Source organism: Mobula birostris, chromosome 10 (genome assembly GCF_030028105.1).
Source record: "Mobula birostris isolate sMobBir1 chromosome 10, sMobBir1.hap1, whole genome shotgun sequence".
In the NCBI taxonomy this organism is placed as follows: domain Eukaryota; kingdom Metazoa; phylum Chordata; class Chondrichthyes; order Myliobatiformes; family Myliobatidae; genus Mobula; species Mobula birostris.
The window spans coordinates 90,101,169-90,128,090 of record NC_092379.1 but is presented as its reverse complement, the minus strand read 5'-3'; the positions used below and the strand labels follow the sequence as shown (position 1 = coordinate 90,128,090).

The window sequence follows — 26,922 nt, the reverse complement described above, 5'->3', positions numbered from 1 at the left end:
ATAATGGAGGGCTCAGCTACTGAATCCATATCAGTAGAACTCAGAAATAAGAAAAGGTGTAATTAATCTGACAGAATCTACTACAGACCCACAGTAGCCACCAGGACACTAGGAACAGTTAAGCAGGCAGATTAGGGAAAAGTATAAAAGCAACTGCATTATTGTTGTGGGCAACCTAAGCTTTCCTAATAATAGACTGGGATCTTCTCTGTGCACGAGGCTCAAATGGACCAGAATTTGTTAAGTGCATTCAGGAGGGTTTTTTTTTAAATCAATATGCAGATAGTACAACAGGAGGTGGACCTGGTGTTGAATAATAATAGAACATAGAACAGTAGAGCACAGAACAGGCCCTTTGGCCTACAATATTGCTCCAACCTTTTAAGCCTGCTCTAAAATCAATCTAACCCTTCCCTCTCACATAGCCCTCCATTTTCCTTTCATCCATATGTCTATCAAGGAGACTCTCAAATGACCCGAATCTATCCGCCTAGACCACCATCCCTGGCAGTGTGTTCCATAAACTCACCACATTCTACATAAAACCCAATTCTGACATTGCCCCTTTACATTCCTTAAATCACCTTAAAATTATGCCTCCTCGTATTAGTCATTTCCACACTGGGAAAAAATCTCCGCCTGTCCACTCTGTCTTTGCCTCTTATATACCCCTATCAAGTCACTTCTCATCCTCCTTCACTCCAGAGAGAAAAGCCCTAGCTCACCCAACCTATCCTTATAAGACATGCTCTCTAATCCAGACAGCATGCTGGTAAATCTTAAACACAAAACACTCTGCAGATGCTGGGGTCAAAGCAACACTCAAAACACGCTGGAGGAACTCAGCAGGTCGGGCAGCATCCGTGGAAACGATCAGTCAATGTTTCGGGCCGGAACCCTTCATCAGGACTGAAGAGGGAAGGGTCAGAGGCCCTATAAATAAGGTGGGGGGAGGGTGGGAAGGAGAAGGCTGGTAGGTTCCAGGTGAAAAGCCAGTAAGGGGAAAGATAAAGGGGTGGGGGAGGGGAAGCAGAGAGGGGATTGGCAGGAAAGGTGAAGAAGGAATAGGGAAAAACACAATGGGTAGTAGAAGGAGGCAGAACCATGAGGGAGGTGATAGGCAGTTGGGGGAGGGGGCAGAGTGAAATAGGGATAGGGGAAGGGAGGGGGAGGGAATTACCGGAAGTTGGAGAATTCTATGTTCATACCAAGGGGCTGGAGACTACCTAGACAGTATATGAGGTGTTGCTCCTCCAACCTGAGTTTAGCCTCATCATGGCAGTAGAGGAGGCCATGTATGGACATATCCGAATGGGAAAGCGAAGCAGAGTTGAAGTGGGTGGCTACCGGGAGATCCTGACTGTTGTGGCGGACGGAGCGGAGGTACTCAACCCAATCTGCGTCGGGTTTCACCGATGTAGAGGAGGCCGCACTGGGAGCACCGGATGCAATAGATGACCCCAACAGACTCACAAGTGAAGTGTTGCCTCATCTGGAAGGACTGTTTGGGACCCTGAATGGTGGCAAGAGAGGAGGTGTAGGGACAGGTGTAGCACTTATGCTTACAGGGAAAAGTGCCAGGTCGGAGATCCGTGGGGAGGGACGTGTGGATCAGGGAGTCACGTTGGGACCGATCCCTGCGGAAAGCGGAGAGGGGTGGAGAGGGAAAGATGTGTTTAGTGGTAGGGTCATGTTGAAGGTGGCAGAAGTTGCGGAGGATAATGTGCTGGATCCGGAGGCTGGTGGGGTGGTGGGTAAGGACAAGGGGAACTCTGTCCCTGTTGTGGTTGCGGGAGGATGGGGTGAGGGCCGAAGTATGGGAAAAGGAGGAGATGCGGGTGAGGGCATCATTGATGACAGCAGAAGGGAAACCACGATCCTTAAAGAAAGAGGACATTTGAGATGTCCTGGAACGGAAAGCCTCATCCTGGGAGCAGATGTGGCAGAGGCGGAGGAACTGGGAATAGGGAATGGCATTTTTGCATGTGGCAGGGTGGGAGGAGGTATAGTCGAGGTAGTTACGAGAGTCAGTGGGCTTGTAGAAGATGACAGTGGACAGTCTGTCTCCAGAGATGGAGACCGAGAGATCGAGAAAGGGGAGAGAAGTGTCTGAGATAGACCAAGTGAATTTGAGGGCTGGGTGGAAGTTTGAAGTAAAGTCGATGAAATTGACGAGCTCAGCATGGGTGCAGGAAGCAGCACCAATGTAGTTGTAGCGAAGGAAAAGTTGGGGAGCAGTACCAGAATAGGTTTGGAGCACAGACTGTTCCACATAACCGTCTGTCGCCAAGACATTAACTGTCTCAACTTCACCACTCCTCTCTCCTGTTCCAACCTCACTCCCTCTGAACGCACTGTGCTCCACTCTCTCCGCACTGATCCCAACCTCGCCATCAAACCCGCTGACAAAAGTGGTGCCGTAGTTCTCTGGCGGACGGACCTCTACCTCACTGAGGCCAAACGGCAGCTCTCTGACACCTTCTCTTACTTGCCCCTGGAACAAGACCCCACCAAAAAACATCAAACCATTGTCTCCCACACCATCACCGCCCTTATCAACTCCGGAGACCTTCCATCCTCAGCCACAAAACTCATAATTCCCACACCCCATACCACTCAGTTTTACCTCCTCCCCAAGATCCACAAGTCTGACTGTCCCAGCAGACCCATAGTTTCTGCCTGCTCCTGTCCCACCGAACTTGTATCTGCCTACCTGGACTCCATTTTGTCACCCATAGTTCAGTCCCTCCCCACCTACAGCCGGGATACATCCCATGCCCTTCACTTCTTCAATAACTTTTAGTTCCCCGGTCCCGACTGCTTCATTTTCACTATGGATATCCAATCCTTATACACCTCCATTCCCCATCAAGAAGGCCTCAAAGCCCTCCGCCACTTTCTGGACAATAGACCTCACCAGTTCCCCACCACCACTACCCTCCTCCGGTTGGCGGAACTGGTACTCACACTTAATAACTTCTCTTTTGGCTCTTCCCACTTTCTTCAGACCAAGGGTGTAGCTATGGGAACTTGCATGGGCCCCAGCTATGCCTGCCTCTTCGTTGGTTATGTGGAACAGTCTGTGCTCCAAACCTATTCTGGTACTGCTCCCTAACTTTTCCTTCGGTACATTGACGACTACATTGGTGCTGCTTCCTGCACCCACGCTGAGCTTGTCAATTTCATCGACTTTACTTCAAACTTCCACCCAGCCCTCAAGTTCACTTGGTCTATCTCGGACACTTCTCTCCCACTTCTCAATCTCTCGGTCTCCATCTCTGGAGACAGACTGTCCACTGACATCTTCTACAAGCCCACTGACTCTCATAACTACCTCGACTATACCTCTTCCCACCCCGCCACATGCAAAAATGCCATTCCCTATTCCCAGTTCCTCTGTCTCCGCCACATCTGCACCCAGGATGAGGCTTTCCGTTCCAGGATATTTCCAATGTCTTTTTTCTTTAAGGATCGTGGTTTCCCTTTTGCTGTCATCAATGATGCCCTCACCTGCATCTCCTCCATTTCCTGCACTTCGGCCCTCACCCCATCCTCCCGCCACCACAACAGGGACAGGGTTCCCCTTGTCCTCACCTACCACCCCACCAGCCTCTGGATCCAGCACCTTATCTTCCACAACTTCTGCCACCTTCAACAGGACTCCACCACTAAGCAAATCTTTCCCTCTCCACTCCTCTCTACTTTCCGCAGGGATCGGTCCCAATGCAACTCCCTGATCCACACGTCCCTCCCCACGGATCTCCCACCTGGCACTTATCCCTGTAAGCGTAAGTGCTACACCTGTCCCTACACCTCCTCTCTTGCCACCATTCAGGGCCCCAAACAGTCCTTCCAGGTGAGGCAACACTTCACTTGTGAGTCTGTTGGGGTCATCTATTGCATCCGGTGCTCCTGGTGCGGCCTCCTCTACATTGGTGAAACCCGATGCAGATTGGGGGACCGCTTCGTCGAGCAGCTCCGCTCTGTCCGCCACAAAAGACAGGATCTCCCGGTAGCCACCCACTTCAACTCTGCTTCCCATTCCCATTCGGATATGTCCATACATGGCCTCCTCTACTGCCATAATGAGGCTAAACTCAGGTTGGAGGAGCAACACCTCATATACCATCTAGGTAGTCTCCAGCCTTCTCCTTCCCACCCTCCCCCCACCTTATTTATAGGGCCTCTGCCCCTTCCCTCTTCAGTCCTGATGAAGGGTTCCGGCCCGAAACATTGACTGATCGTTTCCACGGATGCTGCCCGACCTGCTGAGTTCCTCCAGCGTGTTGTGAGTGATGCTGGTAAATCTCCTCTGCACCCTTTCTAAAACTTACACATCCTTTCTATAATGAGGCAACCAGAACTGAACACAGTTTTCCAAGTGTGATCTAACCAGAGTTTTATAGAATTGCAACATTATCTCGTGGCTCTTGAATTCAATCCCCCGACTAATGAAGGCAAACATCCTATACACCTTCTTAACCACCCTCTCCGATTTTAACTATCAACTTGTGTCATGACTTTGAGGGATCTATGGATGTGACCTCAAGATCCCCTTTTTCCACCACACTGCTAAGAAACTGGCCATTAACCCAGTATTCTGCCTTCGTTTGACCTTTCAAAGTGTATAAGTTCATACTTTCCTGGATTGAATGCCATCTGCCATTTCTCAGCCCATCTATCAATGCCCTGCTGTAACCTATGACAATCTTATCACAACTGACTTGCGTCATCTTCAAATTTAGTAACACATTTTTTGATTTCCTTATCTAAATCACTTATAAAAATCTCAAGAAGCAGGGATCCCAGAATAGACCTTTGCAAGTGCCCACTGGTCACCAATCTCCAGGCACAACACGCTCCATCTACTCTCACCTTCTGTGGGTGAGCCAATCCTGAATCTATGCAGCCAAGTTCCCCTGGAGTCCATTCCCCCTGACTTTATGTGCCAGCCTACTATGGGGAACCTTATCAAACACCTTACTAAAATCCATATAAACCACATCCACTGTTCTACCTTTACTGATCTGTTTTGTCATTTCCTCAAAGAATTCAATAGCTATGCCAACTATCCCTAATCCATCTATGCTTTTCCAAATGCTTGTAATTCCTTTCTCTAAGAATTTTCTTCAGTAATTTGCCCACCACTGATATAAAACTCACTGGTCTACCATTCCCAGGATTAGTCCCATTATCTTTCTTGAACAAAAGAACACCATTTGCCAATCTTCTGGAACGATTCCTGTTTCCAGTAATGACGCAAAGATTCTCACCAGAGGCACAGCACTTTTTTTTCCTTGCTTCCTGGAGTAACCTGAGATATGTTCTGACAGGCCCCAGGGACTTATCTATCTGAATGTTTTTTTCCCCAAGGGTTCCAGCACATCCTCTTTCTTAATATCAACATGTTCCAGCATATCAGCCCGTTTTATATGGTACTCACATTCATTAAAGTCCTTCTCACCAACAAACACTGAAGCACATTATTAATTTAGGGCCTCGCCTACCTTAACCGACTGTGGGCATATATTTCCTCTGATCCCCAATCAGTCCTACCCTCACTCTAGTAATCCTCCTGTTCTTCATGTACATGTAAACTGCTTTGGGGTTTTCCTTAATCCTATACACCAAGGCCTTCTCATGTCCCCTTCTAGCTCTCCTGTGTCCATTCTTAAGCTCCTTTATAGATCTCTAGAATCCACTCTAATCCTTAAGAATGCTTCTTTCCTCTTGACTAGATATTCCTTGAAAAAAAAATTCAGCCCCTGCAACTATTTTCACATTTTACTGTGTCATTTTCTAAACTTAAAATCTATTGAAGTAGGATATTGAAGTAGGATTTTGGAGGTAATCTATGTCAAATCAAAAGAAAAATTCCAAAACACATCAACAACCTACTAAAAATTAAAAACCAAAATTGAGGCTGAAAAAGTATTCATCCCCTTTGTAATTGCTACTTTCATGAGGTGCAAGGTACAGTATGAGCATACCAACTCACCCAATTTGATGTAGAAAACTGGAGGATAACCTGTTTTCAATGAATTCATAACCAATACCCTTCTCTCTGTAAGGTCCAACAATATGGTAGATTTTCAACAGACCAAATAAAAATGAAGACAAAAGAGCATTCCAAGGCTACTCAGGGCAATGATCAGAGAAGCACAAATTTGGGGAAGGGTTCAAGACCATCTCAAAGGTACTGAACATACAGAGTTTGGTGCAGTTCATCATGAAAAATTGAGCAAAATATGAAACCATAGCCACACTGCCTACGTCAGGACACCTAAACTTAGTTGCCAAAGAATGACACTTTTAAAAGAGGCTACTCTGATGTTAACAGTCACGGTGGAGCCATGAACTTCATCTCCAGTTACAGCCACAGACTTCTGCAGCTCCCTCAATCTTCAAGTCCTTGCACAAAACAGGGTATTTATGGAAGAGTGGCAAGGAAGACAACTTGGGTAAAAAAAAAGAGATATCTTTGCCCATCAAGACTTTGCAAAGCGTCACTTATAAGATACTGTATACTTACAAGGCCTTGTGGTTGGGTAAGACTAAAGTGGAACTTTTGGCCTCAACGCTAAGCAGTATGTGTGTTGTAAATCTAATACTGCGCATCAGCTAGGTTAACACCATTCGTACTGTAAAGTACAGTGGAGATAGCATCATGCTATGGGGATGTTTTTCCAGCAGCAAGGACTGGAAATCTGGTCAGGATCGATGGGACGATGAATACCGCTAAATATAGAGGGGTTCTGGATAAAAGCCTGCTAACCTCTGCCGGAAAGCTTCAGCTGTGGAAGAAGTTCAACGTTCAGCAAGACAGTGACCCAAAGCACACTGCCAGAGCAACCATGGAGTGACTTCAAACGAAAAAAATTGATGTTCTTGAGTGGTCCAATCAAATAACCCGGCATAGTTTGAGAAATGGGCAAATCTTGCTCCATTACATCATGCAAAGCTAATAGAGACTTACCCAAAAAGATTACTAGCTGTAATAGCTGCAAGAGGTGATTCAACTAAGTACTGAGCAAAGTGGAATAAATATTTTTGAACTGCTGACATTTGTTTTTGAATTTTTTGCTTTTCATGCTTTACAATTTTACTTGATTTTTTGGCTCTACAACGGAAAAAGGTGCGTGTGATTCACAAATAAAAATGACCAGTTAAATTGATCGAAATCCATGGTTGTAATTCTCCATGTGAACAAAGGGTTGGGGGTTTAATACTTTTACAAGGCACTGTACATAAATGACCAGGATAAAGATCTAGATTTGCTGGTTAGTAATTTTGCAGATGATAGAAAGACTGGTGATGTTGTGAACTACATAGAAGACAGGCTAAGGATACAGCAGGATATAGATCAGTTGCAGATGTGGGTGCAGAAGTGATAAATGGAGTTTAACCCAGGCAAAAGTGAAGTGTTGCACTTTGGGAGATAAATATTAAAGGGTCAGCACACTGTTAATGGCAAAACCCTAAATGCATCAATGTGCAAAGAAATCTTGGGGTCCAAGTCCTTAACTCACTGGAAGTGGCTACACAAGCCTTCTATAGGTCGTGGTCGGCCATGGATATTGTGTCCTAGTTATCTGTGTGATATGCAAGCCAGGTTAGTGCAATATGGATAGCAAGTTGTTACCCATGCAACAGGCTCCCCCTCTCCACACAGCTGATAGATCCGGAGGAATGGCAGAGACCGATGCAGTTTGATAGAGTAGGCGTAGATAGGCATAGAGAGAGGAGCATGCTGACATCTTTCTCACAGGTTTCAAATGTCTAACAACAGTGGGCATGCATTTAATGTGAGGAGCCAAGTTCAAAGGAGATGCACAAGGCAAGTTAGTGATTTTTTTAAAATATATAAACACACAGTAGTAGGTGCTTGAAATTCAATGCCAGAGGTGGTTGTGGGGGCAAATACAATAGAAATATTCAAATGCCTCTTAGACTCTTAGATAAGCAAACAGGTATGTAGGATATACAAGGATGTGGACAGTGCACTGACAGAAGAGATGAGTTTAGTGAGCATTCCATTACTAATTTAATTACTTTGGCACAATATTGTGTGCCGAACGACCTGTTCCTGTGCTAGCGTTCTATGATTGTATTCACAGACTGCTCCGGAATCTTTATACTCTCATTTAGGAAGAGGAGTAATAGATAATTCAGGAAGTGAGAAAGAAAATAAAAAATTTATATTTCCCTATTTGTTCCCTTGTCTTAATAGGATGATGTAGAAAATTAGAAAGAACCATATTCTCCAGCTTCAAATGACTAGAAATCACATCTTCATGCTCCAAACAAATAACACAAATAACAGGCCTGTTGAGCTCCTCCAGCATTGTGTGTGTGTGTGTGTGTGTTGCTCTTAATAGGCGTGGAGACTTAACTGCTTCTATAATTTCTTATCAATGTGTGTGTGTGTGTTGCTCTTAATAGGCGTGGAGACTTAACTGCTTCTATAATTTCTTATCAATGGGAAGCATTTTTGATTTGCATTGATGTTGGAATGGTCATCTACTTCTGGATTCACACACAGAAATTTTTCCCCAAGAATATTACATCTAATCTTTTTGGGAGTAACAGACACAAGATTCTGGAGGAACTCAGAAGGCCTGACAGCATCTATGGACAGGAATAAAGGGGGTCACACTTCAGGCAGAGACCCTTCCTCCTTTCCAGTCCTGATAAAGGAAGAAGCCAGAATAAAAGGTGGGTGAGGGGAAGGAGAACAAGCTGGGAGGTGATAGGCGAAGCCAGGTGAGGGGGATGAAATGAGATGGTGGAAGACGATGGGTGAAGCCAGGTGAGGGGGATGAAATGAGATGGTGGAAGGTGATAGATGAATCAAGGTGAGGGGGATGAAATAAAATGCTGGCAAGTGATAGGCGAGGCCAGGTGAGGAGCATGAAATGAGATGCTGAAAGATGACAGGTGAAGCCAGGTGAGGGGGATGAAATGAGATGCTGGGAGGTGATAGTTGAAGCCAGGTGAGGGGGATGAAATAAAATGCTGGCAAGTGATAGGCGAGGCCAGGTGAGGAGCATGAAATGAGATGCTGAAAGATGACAGGTGAAGCCAGGTGAGGGGGATGAAATGAGATGCTGGGATGTGATAGGTGGAAAGGTAAGGGCGGCTGCAGAAGGTGGACTATGGGAGGAAGGGCACCAGAGGGAAGTGATAGGCAGGTGAGGAGATGAGAAGAAGGATTAAGTGGGGAGTCAGAATGGGGAATGGAAAAGGGGTGATTGGGAGGGGTAAGAATTACTGAAAGTTGGGGAAATCAATATTCATGCCGTCAGGTTGGAGGCTACCCAAACAGAATATATGACGTTATTCCTCCAACCTGAAAGGTGCCTTTATCATGGCTGTACCAGATGCCATTGACCAATATATTGAATGGGAATAGGGAGTGTAATTTAAATGGTTGGCCATTTTAATTCCATGCCAGGAAATCATTCCTTTTGCTGACATAGCCAAGGTACTCAAAGTGGTCCCCCAATCCATGTTGGATCTCACCAATGTGGAGGAGCAGACCACTCCAGATACAGTAGATGACTGCACCAGACTTGCAGATAAAGTGCTGCCTTATCTGGCAGGACTCTTTTCAGACCTGAATGGTGGTGAGTGAGGTGTAGCACTTGTTCCACTTGCAGGGAAAAGTCCCAGGAAGGAGATCCAGTGTGGATGTGTGAATGGACATGGGATTCACAGAGTGTGAGGTCCCTGCAGAAGCGGAGAGTAATTGGGTGGTGGGGGGTGGGGGTGGTGGTAAAGATGTGTTTGGTGGTAGGGGCTCATTGAAGATGGTGGAAATTGTAGAGAATGATATGCTGTACATATACAGGTGGCCCCCATTTTCCGAACGTTCCCTTCACGACACCTTGCTGTTATGAAAGACCTACATTAGTTATCTGTTTTCGTTAACAGAAGGTGTTTTTACTGTTATGAAAAAAGGCAGCATGCGCCCAAGCAGCCAAGCTCCTCCCCCAGAACTGCATTCTAGCTGCCATTGCTTAAACATGTGTTTCATCTCAATTTATTTTGTGCATTCCTTAGCAAGATGAGTTCTAAGGTATCGGAAAAGCCTAAAAGAGCTCATAAGGGTGTTATACTTAGCATAAAACTGGACATAATTAAGCATTTTGATCGTGGTGAACAAAGTAAGGACATTGTCCACGCATTGAACTTGTCCACCATTCACACTATTTATACGCAGAGAGAAAGAATTTTGAAAGCTGCCAGTGTTACTGTTGGTTCTGCTCGTAGCAAAGTGGTCTCTCTTAGTCGGCATCCAATAATGGATAAAATGGAAAGTCTATTGCTTGAGTGGATTGATGGGTTTACAAAGTGTGGTGTTCCATTAAGTTTTCTTATACTTAAGGAGAAATCAGTCAGTTTTTTTTAAATAAGCTGAAACAGAAAGCACTGGACGATGGTGATGAAAGTGCTACAGAAGTGGAATTTAAAGGTAATCATGGGTGGTTTGATCGATTTCTGAGGCGAGGGCAGCTTCATAGTTTAACATTTACTGGAGAGTGCGCTTCGGCTGATACTAAAGCTGCTGAAAAGTTCCCAGCAGAACTGAAGAAAATAATTACAGAAGGTGGTTATTCGTATAAGCAAGTGTTCAACTGTGATGAAACTGCAATTTATTGGAGTCTTCCCGATTCTGGTAAGTGAAACTACACTGTACATACATTATTCACTGTGCATTTTTATGTGTTATTTGGTATGATTTGTTATTTGGTATAATTTGGCAGCTTCATAGCTTAAAGGTTACTGGAGAGCGTGTTTCTGCCGAGAGCGCTTCCGCCAAGAGTGCTGCCGTGAGATTTTCGCTGCGCTAGACAGTGCTGCAGGAAAGTATTTCTACTTTATATAGGCTGTGTATTTATCATGTCATTCCCGATTTTACTATATGTTACTGTTATTTTAGGTTTTATCTGTTATTTGGCATGGTTTTGGTGGTTATTTTTTGGGTCTGGGAACGCTCAATAATTTTTCCCATATTAATAAATGGTAATTGCTAATTCACTTAATGACATTCCGGCTTACGAACCGTTTCATAGGAATGCTGTACCTTCGGATAGTGGGGGAAACCTGTAGGGTGGCAAGTAAGGATAAAAGGAACACGATCCTGGGTAATGCGGTGGAAAGGTGGGGTGAGGGCAAATGTCTGGGAAATAGAGGAAATGTAGCTGAGGGCAGCATCAGTAGTAGAGAGGAAACACTTCTCTGAAGGAGGACATGTCAAACGTGTATTGGACTCTATAAAAGTCGATATGGAACTTCAGGAGAGGTATGGTTATTTAAATTTTATGTTCTGCCTTTACCACTTCACCATGAACCTTTTAAGAGTTCAAAATCATTAAGGGTATAAGTAAGATGGTTGCCAGCTGCTACTTCAAAATTAGCCCATCAAAAAGGACACAGGGCCATTGGTGGAGACTAGTTGGGGGAGATTTCAGACCATCATCAGGAAGTATTTCTTTACACAGTGAGTTGTAGACAAATGGAACAAACTACCTAGCTGTACAGTTGAGAGTAGTACCTTAGAGACTTCCAATCTAAACTCAATAGTTATTTCAACACACTATGTGAATAGGAATTTGGCAAGCTTTCCTGGGCTGAATAGCCTGCTCTTGTCAAAAACTTTCTAATATTCTAATGTTCTAATGAGCTCTGTAGAATGAGACGTTGAAGTTACTTTCCCTCTTTGCGGTGGTATAACCACTCTAGAAAGCAGTCATTAACGAAATCTTCCGGTCAAGATGGCACCAGCAATCAACATTCTCTAATAACAAACGAAAATAACCTTTTTTTTAAAGCTTCTTTTTAGAGCCCACGATTTAAAGTTTGAGTGATTCAGTGCTTTGCTGTCTCCGAAAAGTGTGTGTGTGTACTCGGACTGTCTCGATACGAAGAAACTTCGAGATGGGGCGTGAGCCAATGTTTGACTCCATTTCACCATTCAAAACGTCCATTAATCGCCGATAAAAGCATCGAGGAATATGGAGATATTGAGGCAAATGAAGAAGGTGAGCAAGAGTTTCAGCACCGACTGCCTGCCTTAAGTATGCGAGCTTGCTGTGTGGCTTGCTGTGGCAGGCAGGTAGGCCTCTCTACTTCATGTGATGTCTTTCTTTCAATGAGTATTGGTGATATCGTAGGATGGTATTGTGGTTCTGCATTTATGGGTTGTGGACTTCAGATTTATGGATTTAATATTCTGTTTTTTTCTAATAAAATTGCCCATCCCTTTTCCCTTTTGTTGTGCGAGGGGAGAATGTTTGCAGGTTGATGTTCTGTTAGTTTTTGTGTGGGGAATGGGGGTTGATGTGAAATCAGGATGCCATTCTTTTTAGTACAGGGTGTGAGGTCGATGGCTCTCTCTGAATGACATTCATTTTCTTTCTTTGTTTTGTGGCTATCTGGAGAAGACAAATTCAGAGTTGTATACGGACACATGCTTTGATAATAAATGAACTTCCGATATACAACTGTCTGAAGATTCTAATATAATAAACAGACATCTTTCTGCAAAAAAAATGTCAAAAGGATTTTTCTCTTCAATAAATTATACAAAACTAAATTCAATAAGCATTGCTACAAGGTAGACTTTTACTTCAGTTTGTCATTGCACACAATGATCAGTGAGTGAGATTAAATTGGCCGCCTACCATTTTAAAATTTATAGGGCAAACTGAAAGTGACAAGACAATTATAGGCTCTGTTCGGATACGACATCTTGTAAAACTGACAACTCATACCTCTGCAGGGTTTGTCAGCCCCACTTGCCCATGGCTGCTCTGTACGTAGGTAACTTCATTTCCACGATGATATTGTTGATCATCTTGTACCTGCACAAAAAGATCTACGTTAATCAAGGATCAAAGAGGTTGCTGTTCAGTAAGGTTATCCAATTCGTAGAAACCACTCCCTAATTCAATTTGAACTCCCTAATTTAATTTTATGGTTAGTTCTTAGGAACTATGATATTATGTTTTGTTAATCATTGCAGAACATTATTCTTATCTCTGGAAGAAAGGTTACTTTCACAAACAAAATCCAAAAACATAATTTAAATTAGCTAACACGCAAAACACAATATGATTCATAATCATGTGCACAAATTAAGGTGGTTCTATTAGCTACAGAGTTCATGCAAAATCTGAGACAAATTAGCAATTCCTAGCTTCTGGAGTTTGAATCAAGCCAAAAAGGTTTATAATTTAATTAAATATTTTTATTTTTATTTCTATTTATTACAAACAAACAAACACAAAAAGAATACAGCACATCCACAAAAACCACAACCATAACAAAATCAAATTAAATATTGAGCAGAAAAAGGGAGAAAAATATAAAGGCAAAAGTAAACATACGCAGCAGAGGTTCACCGCACCAAAAATCCTCAGTCCTCACCCCGTGAGAAAGTCCAATACAGGGCCCCATATCCTTTCAGAGATGTCCCCTCTGTCCTCATTACATAGTCTCAGTCTCTCCAAATGTGAAGTATTTGCCAGTTCTCTCAGCCACAGATCCTATGTAGGCACAGAGTCCATTTTCCACATTTGCAGGATTAACTTCTTAGCAATTACCATTCCAAATAATACATATTTTCATACATATTGGCTGAAGGTAGGGAGCTTGTTGCTCCAGGGGTGGCTATGACCGGGTCTGGTTCCCACTGCTTCCCAAAAACCTCAGAGAAACAGTGAAAATTACTTTTCTAGTATGCATAGAGCTTACAACATGACCAGAATGAATGTGACAAGTTACTGTTCACAGATTTACTTGTATTACAAACTGGTGAAACATCAGGGTAGAAACTGTGCAACTTTTCTTTGGAATAAAGGAGTCTATGTATCATTTTAAACTGAATAAGTCTGTGTCTGACGTTGACCAGACAATCATATATACTTTTTAAACACTCATCCCAGACCTCCTCTGTCAGTTCTATACCCAATTCATCCAGCCATGCTTGTTTAAAACCTGCAGTATTCACTCAAGCTCCATTACGTAGGATCTGATAAAAATAGGATACCGCACTACGAGCAACAGGATCAAATTTATTTATTGCCTCCAGGGACTCATGTTTGTCTAAAACTTCAAAGTTAGGTGTATATTTCCTAACATAATCTCGAATTTGTAAATATCTGAAAAAACTAGATGCAGGGATATTGTAAACTGCTACTGCGCAAATGAGGCAAAGTTTCCATTAATATATAGGTCACCTATACTACAGATGCCTCTCTGTTTCCAGGTAGAAAAAAACAGTATCATTCAGGCCAGGCAAAAAGGAATGATTGTCACAAATCGGAGTGTCAATATAAGTTTTGGGGCCTTAATGTGTAGTTGAAATTGCTGCCAACCACAAAACTGTTACTAAAATGTGACTTATTAACTGCAGTGGGGCTATTAAGGACAGCTGGTAAGGAAGTCTTCTTACAAAGCCTTCGCTCTATGAGTAACCATGCTGGGCATGAGTCTGAGGTAGAGGGTGGGCCTTTCTTCCACCATGCTAAAATGGATAGGTGGGCAGCCCAGTAATTCATTTTATCGTTCGGTAGGGAAACACCATCTGCTTCCTTGGGCTTTGATGGGTGTTTTTTTAGTAATTCTAAAGGCGTTATAATTCCAAATGAAGGGTATAATAATTGAATCCAATTGCTTAAAATATGACAGATAAATAAAACATGGATGGACTGAAAAAGATGAAGAAATCGTGGCAGTACAATCATCCTGATTGAGTTAACCCTCCCCACCAAAGAAATTGGAAGTGTTTTCCAAAAGTCAATATTGCATTTAACCTGCTCAACTTTGTTTCGCCAATTCACTTGCAAAAGGTTATCTGGGTTTTTTGTAATAGTCACACCAAGATAGGAAAAATTATCGCAAGTTATTTTAAAGGGAATGGACTGTAAATATGCTGTATTAACCACTGCAGTGACTGGCATTAGTTCACTCTTATCCCAATTAATAGAGAAAACTGAGGAACTACCAAAATTATTAATTAGAGTCAGAAGGGCGGGTATTGATGTTTGTGGGCTAGAGATATATAAAAAGGACATCGTCAACGTATAACAAAAGATGATGTTTATGTCCATGCATATCAATGGGAGATATCAAAGGGTCCTGTCCGTTGCTAGCAGCCAGTAGCTCAATGATAACTGCAAACAAAAACGGAGAAAGGGGGCAGCCTTGAAGAGTCTCACGATGAATTACAAAAGGGGAGGAAATATTCTGATTAGTGATAATGGAAGCAGATGGGTGTGAATAAATTATCTCAATCCATTTAATGAAAGATGGTCCAAATCCATTTCTTAAGTGCAAACATCATGGCCATTCCACTCGGTCAAACGCACACTGCACATCTAATGAAATGACTACAGCCTCTTCTGCATGTTTTGTATATAAAATATTGAAAAGATGACCCAAATTAAAATACATATGTCTACCTGGCATAAAGCTGGTTTATAATTTGCATGAATGATCATTTGCCCAAAGGTCAGATCAACATGTTCAATTACAAATTACTTCTAATAATGCTTGTAATTTTATCTCTGAAACATTCAGAGGAATATCAAAGGATCTTAAAAACCTTATCAAAGAGCATTAAATCAGAGGTTATTTTCCCAATAATCTGGTTAGGAACATTTACGAAGTTCTCAATCTTAAAAATATCTCATGTCAGAATACTGCAAATATTAGGCCACTTTTAATTCAAACCACATTAATTCGTTTTTACAATTGAGACATTTAACTTGGGCATGATTACATTAATGATTTCATTACTAGACCAATCAAATTGGGAGAAGTAGCTTGGAGGACTTTGTGTCAAAACAACGTGCCCTGGGAAATGCCTATAGCAGATCTTGTGTTGTATGACTCAAATGTGTTGCTGTAACCTAAAGAATTCCTGACTGATCAATCTCAAACTAATCTCATAATAAGGACAAACAAGAGAAAATCTGCAGATGCTGGAAATCCAAGCCACACACACAAAATGCTGGAGGAACTCAGCAGGCCAGCAAAAAGAGTACTCTTTTCCATAGATGCTGCCTGGTCGGCTAAGGCAGCGGTCCCCAACCACCGGGCCGTGGACCGGTACCAGGCCGCAGAGCATTTGATACTGGGCCGCGAGGAAATGATATGATTTGGCGATAGGAGTCAGCTACACCTTTCCTCACTCCCTGTCACGCCCACTGTTGAGTTTGAACACATGCGAGGTCATTACCCGCGCGTCATCCATGTCAGCGCGGGAAGAAGATCAGCTCCTCGAGTTTACAAATGACGGCGGGCTGAAAAGTATGTTTGACATAACATCTCTGCCGGCATTCTGGATCAAAGTCAAGGCTAAATATCCTGAGATAGCCACGAAAGCACTGAAAACGTTGCTTCCATTTCCAACATATCTCTGCAATGAATGCAACGAAAACTAAATTGCGGAATAGACTGGACAGAAGGAACCTCCTTCGCGTATCGCTGTCTCCCGTCACCCCTCGATGGGACCGTCTTGTTGCAGGGAAACAAGCCCAGGGCTCCCACTGATTCAGCGATATTGGTGTGTTGCAATGATTTTATATGTTCATACGGGGAAAATATGTGCTGTGTGTTTAATATCCAAACGTTACTTAAAATGTTATGATGCTATTGACTTATATAACCATATAACAATTACAGCATGGAAATAGGCGATCTGGGCCCTTCTAGCCCGTGCCGAACGCTACTCTTACCTAGTCCCACCAACCTGCACTCAGCCCATAACCCTCCATTCCTTTCCTGTCCATATACCCATCCAATTTTTCTTTAAGTAATATCGAACCTGCCTCTACCACTTCTACTGGAAGTTCTCTCAACACTTACTTCAAGCTCCCAGTCCTCCCCTGATGATTGACTTATCACTATATTCATGCGAGGAAAATATGCGGTGTGTTTAATATTAAATTCGTTAGATAAACCCTTTTAGAATGAAATTAAGTATATTAGCCCCTCATTACCATTATTCCGGTCGTGATTAACATCCCCCCCCTCGAACAGAATCGCCAAAAACGATTTGCAGAGAATAATATCAGCAGGTACACACATGCTCACTGGTGCCCGCGCAAGGCTTCATGGTCATTGTAGTCTTTCTCGGGGCAAACACAACGTATTTTTTGACTGCTACTCTTGTCCTTTGGCAACCTTACCCCCCCCCCCCCCCGGGGTCAGCCGGTCCGCAAGAATATTGTCAATATTAAATCGGTCCGCAGCACAAAAAAGGTTGGGGACCCCTGTGCTAAGGAATTCCCCAGAGAAAGGTGATAATAACATTGAGAAATAGCAGCAAGAGCATTGTCTCACACCTACTCTGACATTCAATACAACCATGCTGAATTTTAGCTTAAGCGCCACTTTTCTATACTAACCCCACTTCCTTCAATTTTCTTAATATTCAAAAATATGTTAATTAACTTGAATTTGTTCAATGACTGAAGCTCCACAGTTCTCTCAAATCCAAAAATTTTCCCCACCTCCCAGGCAAAGAAATTTATTCTTGTGTTACACACAGAACACTGGAGAAACTCAGCAAGTTAGGCAGCATCTATGGAAAGGAATAAAAAGTCGAGATTGAGCGGAGATCCTTCTCGGGCACCCCTTCTCCCCCTCATCACCTCTTCATTCCTCACAGCCACCACCCTTCCTTCCCTGAATACCCCTACTCCCATTTCCTCTCTGACTCCTCCAACTCTCTTCCCCTATTGGGGGGGGGGGGAAGAGAGGTGGGGGAGAGAGAGGGGGAGGGGAGAGAGGGGAGAGGGGGGAGAGGGAGGGGGAGAGGGGGGAGACGGGGAGAGAGAGGGGTGGGGAGCCCCCTTACAAGTTGTTATCCTGACTTCAACTGTCAAGAAAATTCTTCAACCTGTTATTCAAGTAGTGGCACCTAGAAAACTATGTAAGCAATGATTTATGAAAGGGAAACAGAGTGAGAAATTCAGGCAGTTTGACAGCATAATGAGCAAAGTAGATGTAGATGAACATCGATAAGAGCATTTCCGGCATTTGTCATACACAAAATGGAAATATTCAGGTTAAAACATTCGTAGATTCAGAATGTTGGTTAATCAGAAAAATGCTATATTGAATAAAGAAACACAACTTAATTCCAACTCCCAGCACCAAGATTTTCATCTTATAGGTCACATCATTGAGGATACACGAAAGTATTGTTTAAATGATGAGATTTCCTGCCACATCCACCACGCCAAGAGGCATGCTCAATACCTCCATTCTTCCCCCCATCTCTCATAGAAGAAAAAATATTTCCTCAACTCCTCAAACCATCTATCAGTTTAACCATGTCCCCTAGTTGTGCCCTCAGCTTAGATTCAGAATTATCATATGTACGGTACATGGAAACTTGCAGTGAATGTGTTATTTATGTTAACAACCAACACACCTGAGCATGTGCTGAGGACAGCATGCAAGTGTCACCAGAACAGCATGCCCACAATGCTCTGCAGAACAACAGTACACAACACACAACAAGCGCCTTTCCTCCTTCCACCATCCCCACCTACCCACACACAGTCCTCCAGCTCCAGGGCAGACATCCAGTTTCCAGACTTCAGGCCTCAACTTCTGGCCCTCTATTTGATTCCCGGACTCCAGGCTCAACTCTGGGAGTACTGATTGATCAACCCTCATGAGCTCTGGGCATATGGACATCTGATCCCAGGTCCCATTGCAGACATCCCACCCTGCAAAAACTCATTTCAGGGAGGTCTCAATCGGAATTCTCAACCTCATAGCAGTCCGTGTCAATGAATTTGTTAATTTTGCAAGACATCAGATTCACAAGTGTTTTGTGAGACAGCTGACTTCTGAATTCTGTCTTAATGTGCCATGTTGCTGTCTTGGTTGATGAGTAGGCATAGTTTTTTGCTATTTCTGAATCAGGAAACATTTTCCTGAATAGCTTGCCTTTATGCTTCCACACCTGGAATGGCAAGTTATGCTCAACGATGAAAGATGTAAAGTACACCTCAGTTCTAGTGACCTTCTCTGTCAGACTTTGGTTTTCTGCTGAAAAGAACTGTGAAGTACTTGATCAGCCTTCCCTGCGCTTAGCCTACCTAATATGTTGTGGTCCCTAAAAGAAATAAAAGCATAAGGTGTATCCTTATGACAGGTGTGCACCGCTTAACATCCATTCGGACTACGTCCGTTCACATATACGTCCGTAGTCTTTCTCTCTCACACACACACACACACACACACACACACACACACACACACACAGCCTGCAATAATCGGGATCAGAACTTACTTTTTACATGGAAATGGGGGATTTTAAATGAGTGATTTAGAAGTTCTGTATCTTCAAGTTCAAGTTTATTGTCATCTGGCTGATTGTCCACAAACAAAACAACCTCTGTCCGGACCATGGTGTAGCCACAATACATATATCATGCACACCACATAAAACAATATATTACCATATTATTTAATAAAGTGTAATTCAAAATGCATATAAAGTTTGCAGCACAGGTAAACAGTTCACTGTCCTAATGACGAGATCTCGGTGGGGGGCCGGGTATTTATTAAAATTGTTTTTTCTTCTGAAAATGGCTGCGCTTAAACCCAGCCCATTGGGGGCTTCGATGTACCTGTAAGTGGAAGTGTTTCAAGAAAAAAACCCCAAAGAATTTGCTTGCTGCGAGCGCGTTTTTAATGTCTTAGCGGACGATTTTGGAATTTCGCTCCAATTTAAACCCCGTTCTAATCCCCTTTAAGACGCCAACGCGCCCCACCCGTATAGGACAGCCTCGCGTAGTCAGGTTGTCACCACCAGCCTTGGGAATTTCATCGCCAGGCTTTTGTACTTCATCACCGACAGTTGTCTGGATGATTTATTCTTGTGTTACACACAAAACACTGGAGAAACTCCGCTCAATCTCGACTTTTTATTCCTTTCCATAGATGTTGCCTAACCTGCTGAGTTTCTCCAGTGTTTTGTGTGTAACACAAGAATAAATTTCTCTGCCTGGGAGTTGGGGAATTTTTGGATTACAGATGGCAGTAACTGAACTGATGGAATATGGAAGAGAGAGAGAGTTCGACTGTAAAGCCTGCCACAGAGAAAACAGATAGGTCTACTTAACACAAAGAGAAATCAAGCAGGATTCATTCATTTTCTTTCTTTTTTTCCCCTCTCCCTCTCCCTCTCTAAAAATCGATTTCCGGGATACTGTATATAATTTGCGGGCATCGGGGAGCCGCTATCGACATGCAGAAAACTCCCGGAACTCCCAGGAGAGGTGGGATGTCTGTCATTGACCTGGGACAGCCTGCCATTCTCAGGTGTTCTTCGTCACCAGTCTACGTAGCTGGCCTTTGAGCTGAGACATCGGCTCTGGATATCCTTCATCTCCATGAAGATAACGCTGGGCTTCAAGCACAGAGTGGCAGCCTGGGACTCCAGACAGCTCCAAACTTCACATAACAAGCCTTTCTTATTTACACTGAGCCCTTCAAAATTTTATTCAAAGTTAATTAGCCTCCTCTGTTCCATAGGAAACTACCCTTTGCTTATCCAATCTTCCCTCATACAATTTCCCATTCCTGGCAACATCCTCAAATCTTATTTGAACACTCTCCAGTCCAATCACATCTTTCCTGTACTTGCAGTGACCAGAATAGTTATGCAATACTCAAATAATGGCCTAACTAGTGTTGCACACACTTCTAATATAACATCTTATTCCTACTGGACTTGAGTACATGTTCTCCAAAACCATTTTGTTTTGCCAGACCACTCAACACCTGCCAAGTCCTGTTGTACCTTCTCAAATGCATTGCATCACACTTTCCTGTGTACTTGTTTGTCCAAATAACTGAACATCTGCACTCCTTACTTTTCAAAGCTTTCCTCTGCATTATGATCCAAATAACCATCCAGATTTCTAGCTAAGTCATTTTCATTTCATTATCCCTTGTTTTCTGTAATGGGTCCTTGGGATCCCAAATGAAAACAACCTCAAAGACACCCAACTAGTTTAATTTTTTGTTTCCAGTCACCAGCCGTAATTTGAGTCCAAGGTGCCACTCCCCACTTGAACTCAGATTTTTACTTTTTTGACCAGCAAAAAAATGTAGGCCCTTCTCAAAGGCCTTGCTAAAATTCAGACAGACTCGAATCCAACACTCTTTGATATGCTGCTTAAAAAATCTCAATCAATTTAGTCATACACAACTGTTCCAGAGCAACTTGCTCCTATGTAGATGAAAATTTACACTGCTCATTTGAATGGTATCAGTGATTTGCCCATGATAGAACTTAAACTGACCGGACCATAACTAAAAACAAAAAATCATTTTTTTTTTAAATAAATGTTCAATGGTGAGACAGCATTCAGGAAAAAGAATTATCCTTACACAATACAATTAATGTTTCTGGTTGTTGGCCTTTAATCAGAATTGGCTTGGCATTATCTTTTCCACAACCTGTCTTGTTTTCCTGATTCTTATCTTTTATACTTTTCTACTTCTTTGCCATGTGAAGCTCTGATATAAACACACTTTTATTACCTTGTCCTATTCTCTGTGAAGCTTGCTCTTGACTTGGCAGTCACACCCTTTTCTCTTGTGCAAACATTTTAAGCACACACCCTTTTGGTCTCTTTCTTAAAATGCCTTGCATTTTTGCGAGCAACTAACTTTCTTGGAGTCTACTCCTACTAAATAACTTCTCAGTTTTGTAGAAGTGGACTTTTCCCAGTATGGAAACTTAAATCTTATTTTAAATTTTCCTTCCCATAACTATGTCAAATCTAAATGAATTAATTATGATCACTACTCAAAAAAAATGGTCTCCTAATAGTTCTCCTTCCAGCTACCTAGCTTCATTTCCCAAAATCAGTTCCAGGATCACATCACCTCTTATTTGGCTTACTTTATTGGCAATTACAATTGTAAAGAAAGACCAACTTGTTCTTTTCCATCCACACAACTTGTTTTTGTTTTAATGACTGTTTTCAACTACACACCCCTCACCACCACCCTCCCTAGTGTTCATTAGCAGCTTCTACGAGTTGGGCTAAAATTGTTCTCAGCAAGATGAGTAAGGAAACTTATTAACTTCTAGCTGGACAGCTTAATTCTAAAATGGCAAATCTGGACATACACGAATCAAAGTTCATTTTAACAAAACTTTTCCACTATTTCAATGAAGACAGCCTCACAGGGTCAAGAAGGGTTCTGACATAGTTGATGAAGCCAACACGAGATTGCCCCACATGCAGCAGGAGGTGATTGATGGAACAGGTAGATGAAGACGTGGGGAGATGGCGAGCTCTTCAGCTATTTATGCTGGGTATTATCGATGGCCTTTTCGCCATTTTGAGTGATCATGAGCCAGGAATGCCAATGAATCTTTGGAGTTTGTTTCTTGTGACCTCCAAGGGATCTCTTATCTTGGAGTACAGAATCTGTTTACGGAGCAGTATATAAAGAATGCCATGGCTTACCCATTGACTACATTTGAAACCCCGCTGGTTTCCTTGGCTACGCAAGTCTAGGGAAAACACACTCTAGACCAGCCAAACCCGTGATACTGGGTTGGCTCTGCTACTCCAAACCCCGGTTTGTGTGGATGCTGTGTAACTTGCAACCCTGTCACAAACTCAGAGCCAAGAAACAACAGACAGCATTCTGCGTGCAATTAAAAGGAATTATATCTATGAATCTTAACTAAAGGGTTAGTAAAGAAACGAGAGAGGAAAAAAACCAAAAAGGGCCCATTATAGTTAAACAGTCAAATGTGCAGCAGTTGGAGCTTAATTCGTCGATCCTCAGTCAATCTCGCCACCTGGCTCCATTGAATCACGATCTCTCCACTAGGTTGTATCCAACGACCAGTTCTCTCCAACGTTTTCTCTCATCTCACGCCAAACAAAAGACCCAGCTCACATTCCAAAGCATCCGTTATCTCTAACCATAACCCAAACACTGCTTCTAAGACAGACCATTACATTAGCAGTGAAACCTTTCCCAGGGTTTTGAAGCTGGAGATGACGCTGAAATTGGATCACTCTACCTGTCAGAGGATTTGGAGGAATTTCCTGAAACAACCTCAATGGTCTCTCTCCACTGTTTAAAGTACCCGTTGTGCATATAGGAAGGCAGGGATCACTATTACCTTTTAGGTTGTGAGCTTCGAAGTCTAACTCTTTAAAATACCACGTTTTTACAGATGGCCAAAGGCCATGCCAGCTGAGGAGGAGGGCATTAATGAATTTCATCACACCAATTGCCTGCCTTAATTCAGAAGTAGTTCCTGATATATGGGAAGTGGAACTCGCTTGTAGACTAGCATCTTTTACCTTTATTGTATTGTGCTGCAAGGGGGTAAATTAGCAAAGGATTTTTATTTTGTAGTTCTTGTAATTCTCTTGAACGCTTCAGAGAACGAGTCAGTGATGACTTAGAGCTCAGTCTCCAAACCTGCGTGTACAGAAACACCATTCACACACTACAGCTTAATTACTAAGCTTGGAGTCATCTTGGCTCTGCATTATGGGTTAAATGATTTCCTACTTGCCTTGCACGTTAGGAAGTTTTTCCAGAAGTGAAGTGCAGCACAGCACTGAAGCAAAGGAAATGGAGGAAACACTTGAGACTGTGATGTAGCCTTGCTTGACATCAGTCTGCACTGATGTTGTGGCCCCTTGGACTGAGATCACAGCTTGCATGCCATCATGATGATCAAGATGAGTGGCTGTCCCACAAGCACACACACACCTGGTCGTGTTCTTTTCATTATTCTGTACTTGCAAAAGCACACAAAATGCCTTCCTATTTAAAATAAACCCCATAAAAGTTGAAATTTATTTGTTCAAGCGAAAGAATGAACAGTAATCCACACCTTGTTCAAGAGAAAAAAAACTGGCCAGGCCACCTTAACTCACATCAATTTACCCAACCACAAATTAAATGAAAATATAAATAAAATCATCGCCTGTCACTACGTTGGAAAGCCAAGTTGGCTCGAATTCGATATTTGCAGTGTTGAGATGAAGAACATCAGCTTGATCAGCCACATTCTTTGCTTTGGACCCAATTGAAAAACAAAACAACACAATGTGGTAGACAGACATTTGCACTAAGCCACAAATGTATGATCTGCAAGAATCCCACAAATCAAATGGCAGGAAGTGAAACAAGGACAGTGTCAAGGCTAGTATTGGCCAGGCCAACAGTTCAGGAATTGAGGTCCCAATTGCATTCATTCAGTTCTATCCATTAGGCTACATCACACAAATAACCTAACACCAGATTCCCAAAAGAGGTTCAGTATTCTGTCATAGAAAGAGCTTACCAAGTGGACAGAAGAATATGTTAAAGGATTTTTTCAAAACCACCTTGCCTGACCAGCTGAGTTCCTCCAGAATTTTTTTTAATGTGTTTCTCCTTGAGAAAGTTAAACTTTCTCATCAAGTCCTCAGAATCCCTGGCCCACTACCACTCAAAAAGGAGAGGAAACACCTGGAATAACACTGAAAACCTCTAGTCCATCCATTTACAGCTTAGCACAAATGGTGGTGCATCACTTCCCAAGCTAACCACCCCTCCACTTCACTGAGCACCTTCTGGCCTACTTGTTGCAAGATCTGCAGACCCATTGCTTCCTCAACACCACCTGCTCCTCCACCTGTCTTTATCATCTGCAAACTTGGCCACAAAGAAATCAATTCAGTCATCCAAATCATTGACATATCATGTGAAGAAGTAATCCCAATATTGACCCCTGCAGAACACCATTAATCACTGGCGTTGTGACTTAATGAGAAACATGGTACTGTAGTTTCAAAGTCTTTATTTGGCATACACAGGTGATGTTCTTTGCAATCACTCTGGATTGAGAGACTCCCTGACCCAATATTACATCACATTTTTATATGTTAAAAAACAAAGACAATTTCTATAGCTAAAATACATTCCAAATCTCCAGAATACACCCTATCAACCAGCAGCCAACCAACGTGGGTTCCCTTTACTCCAATTTTTTGATTTCTGCCAGTCAGCCAATCTCCTATCTGTGCTAGTATCTTTCTTATAATACCATGTGTTCTAATCTTGTTAAACAGCCTCATGTGTGGCATCTTATCAAAAGCCTTCAGAAAATCCAAATAAACAACCACCACTGACTTTGTCTATCCTCCCTGTTACTTCCTCAAAGAATTCCAACAGATTTGTCAGGCAAGAATTCCCCTCAAGGAAACTATGCTGACTTTGGCCTACTTTATCATGTCTCTCCAAGTACCCCAAAACCTCATCCTTAATAATGGACTCCAATATCTTCCCAACCACTGCTGTTAGGCTAACTGGGCTACAGTTTCCTTTCTTCTGCCTTCCTCTCTTCAAGTGTGGAGTGATATCCGCAATATTCCAGTCCTCCGAAACCACTTCGGAATCTAGTGATTCCTGAAAAATCATTACTAAGTCCTCCACGATCATTTCAGCTACCTCCTTCAGAACCCTAGAATTCTTTCAGAAGTGGAATGGAAACAAGTCATCCAAGATCATGATGGAACACCAAAGGAAAAAAAAAGGCTTTAGTGCTAAAAAAAAATCAATACTTTCAATTTCACAGAACATTTAAGGATAACTACCGAAAATGGAGATGCCTGTTTAGTATAGAAATAGGCCATCTAATTTAGTGGCAATACAATAAATTCTCATGGATAGGATATAAATGATAATGTTTATCTTTAATGCAATTTTGAATTTGCTTGTAAGTAAAGTATACTGAGAATTAAACATTTGTCCACAACGACATTCTGTCATTAAAACTATTCTCCACCTAGAAGATTCTGGAGGCATAAAATCATTCCACCAGATTGTATCAAAGAGCACCGTCCATAAATTAGAAACCACACTAGTATAGAACTAAGCATAAAAAGGTGATCTCATGGGACTGGTATTTTTGCCAAGAGCAAAAACAAGTCACAGTTTAGCAAATCGTATTCACAGCCATATGTCTCATGCTATACATATTATGTCTGAACATTACAGGGAAATTCCATTGAACAATATCTCTAAGAAATTCAGATCAATTTTGTATAACTATATTCAAACACATAGCAAATTTACACACACACGCTCAAGGAACTCAGCAAAACAGGCAGCATCTATGGAAAAGATTAAACAGTTGACATTTTGGGTCGAGTCCCTTCTTCAGGACATGACAAGTTTTAAGCACTATGCAATTGAAATCACTTTCCTCCTTCTGGAGTGAAATGCAATAATGATATTTCTGAGTCATTTCTTATCACAATGGGAATTTCATTGGACACTTTGGGATCCGAATCATCCTTACTTCAGTATGATCTCAGTCTGGGATGCATGGCATAACATTCAACGTCACAATGGAATTTTGACCATGTTATTACAGGAGCATTCATCACTGGGTAAATCCTGCACAACCTAGTCCTCTGGGACTTCCGCAAGTATCAATTACTTACCTTCACCCTTCATGCTCAACACCTCCCACTGCCATCGAACTAGCCACAACACTGAACCTCACCCACATCAGCATCACTATCTTCTGATAGCCAGTATTCCACCCCAACTCTGAGTCCTAGGTCTCAAACCCTTTGTCGGCTGCCTATATTCTGCCTCACCTTTGCTCCTTTGAGTCATAACAGCTTCAAACCTGGGCCATTGATGCACAATTATAGATTGTTGTGGCACCCCTAAAGGCCAGAATAGTTGCTAACGCTCCATTATTGCACCTACTAAGTACAATAATTATGGCACATTATCACTTCTAAGCATAAATTCTTTCAAGAAATTGGTTCAGTTCAGTCAAGTAGAACATTCAAGTTAGTAATGAAATACATCAGTAAACCTAAAAGGATTATTTTTTAAAAA

General features: G+C 42.4%; 1 protein-coding gene across 3 annotated transcripts in view; it reads right to left on the bottom strand.

The window, feature by feature from the left end:
- pof1b (POF1B actin binding protein) overlaps positions 1-26,922 on the bottom strand; it is a 108,952-nt gene that overhangs the window by 65,240 nt on the left and 16,790 nt on the right. For all 3 annotated transcript variants that reach the window (XM_072270538.1, XM_072270537.1, XM_072270535.1), the window contains exon 2: positions 12,777-12,866. In XM_072270538.1, coding sequence (XP_072126639.1) covers positions 12,777-12,866 — 90 coding nt within the window. The remainder of the gene's footprint in view (positions 1-12,776; positions 12,867-26,922) is intronic.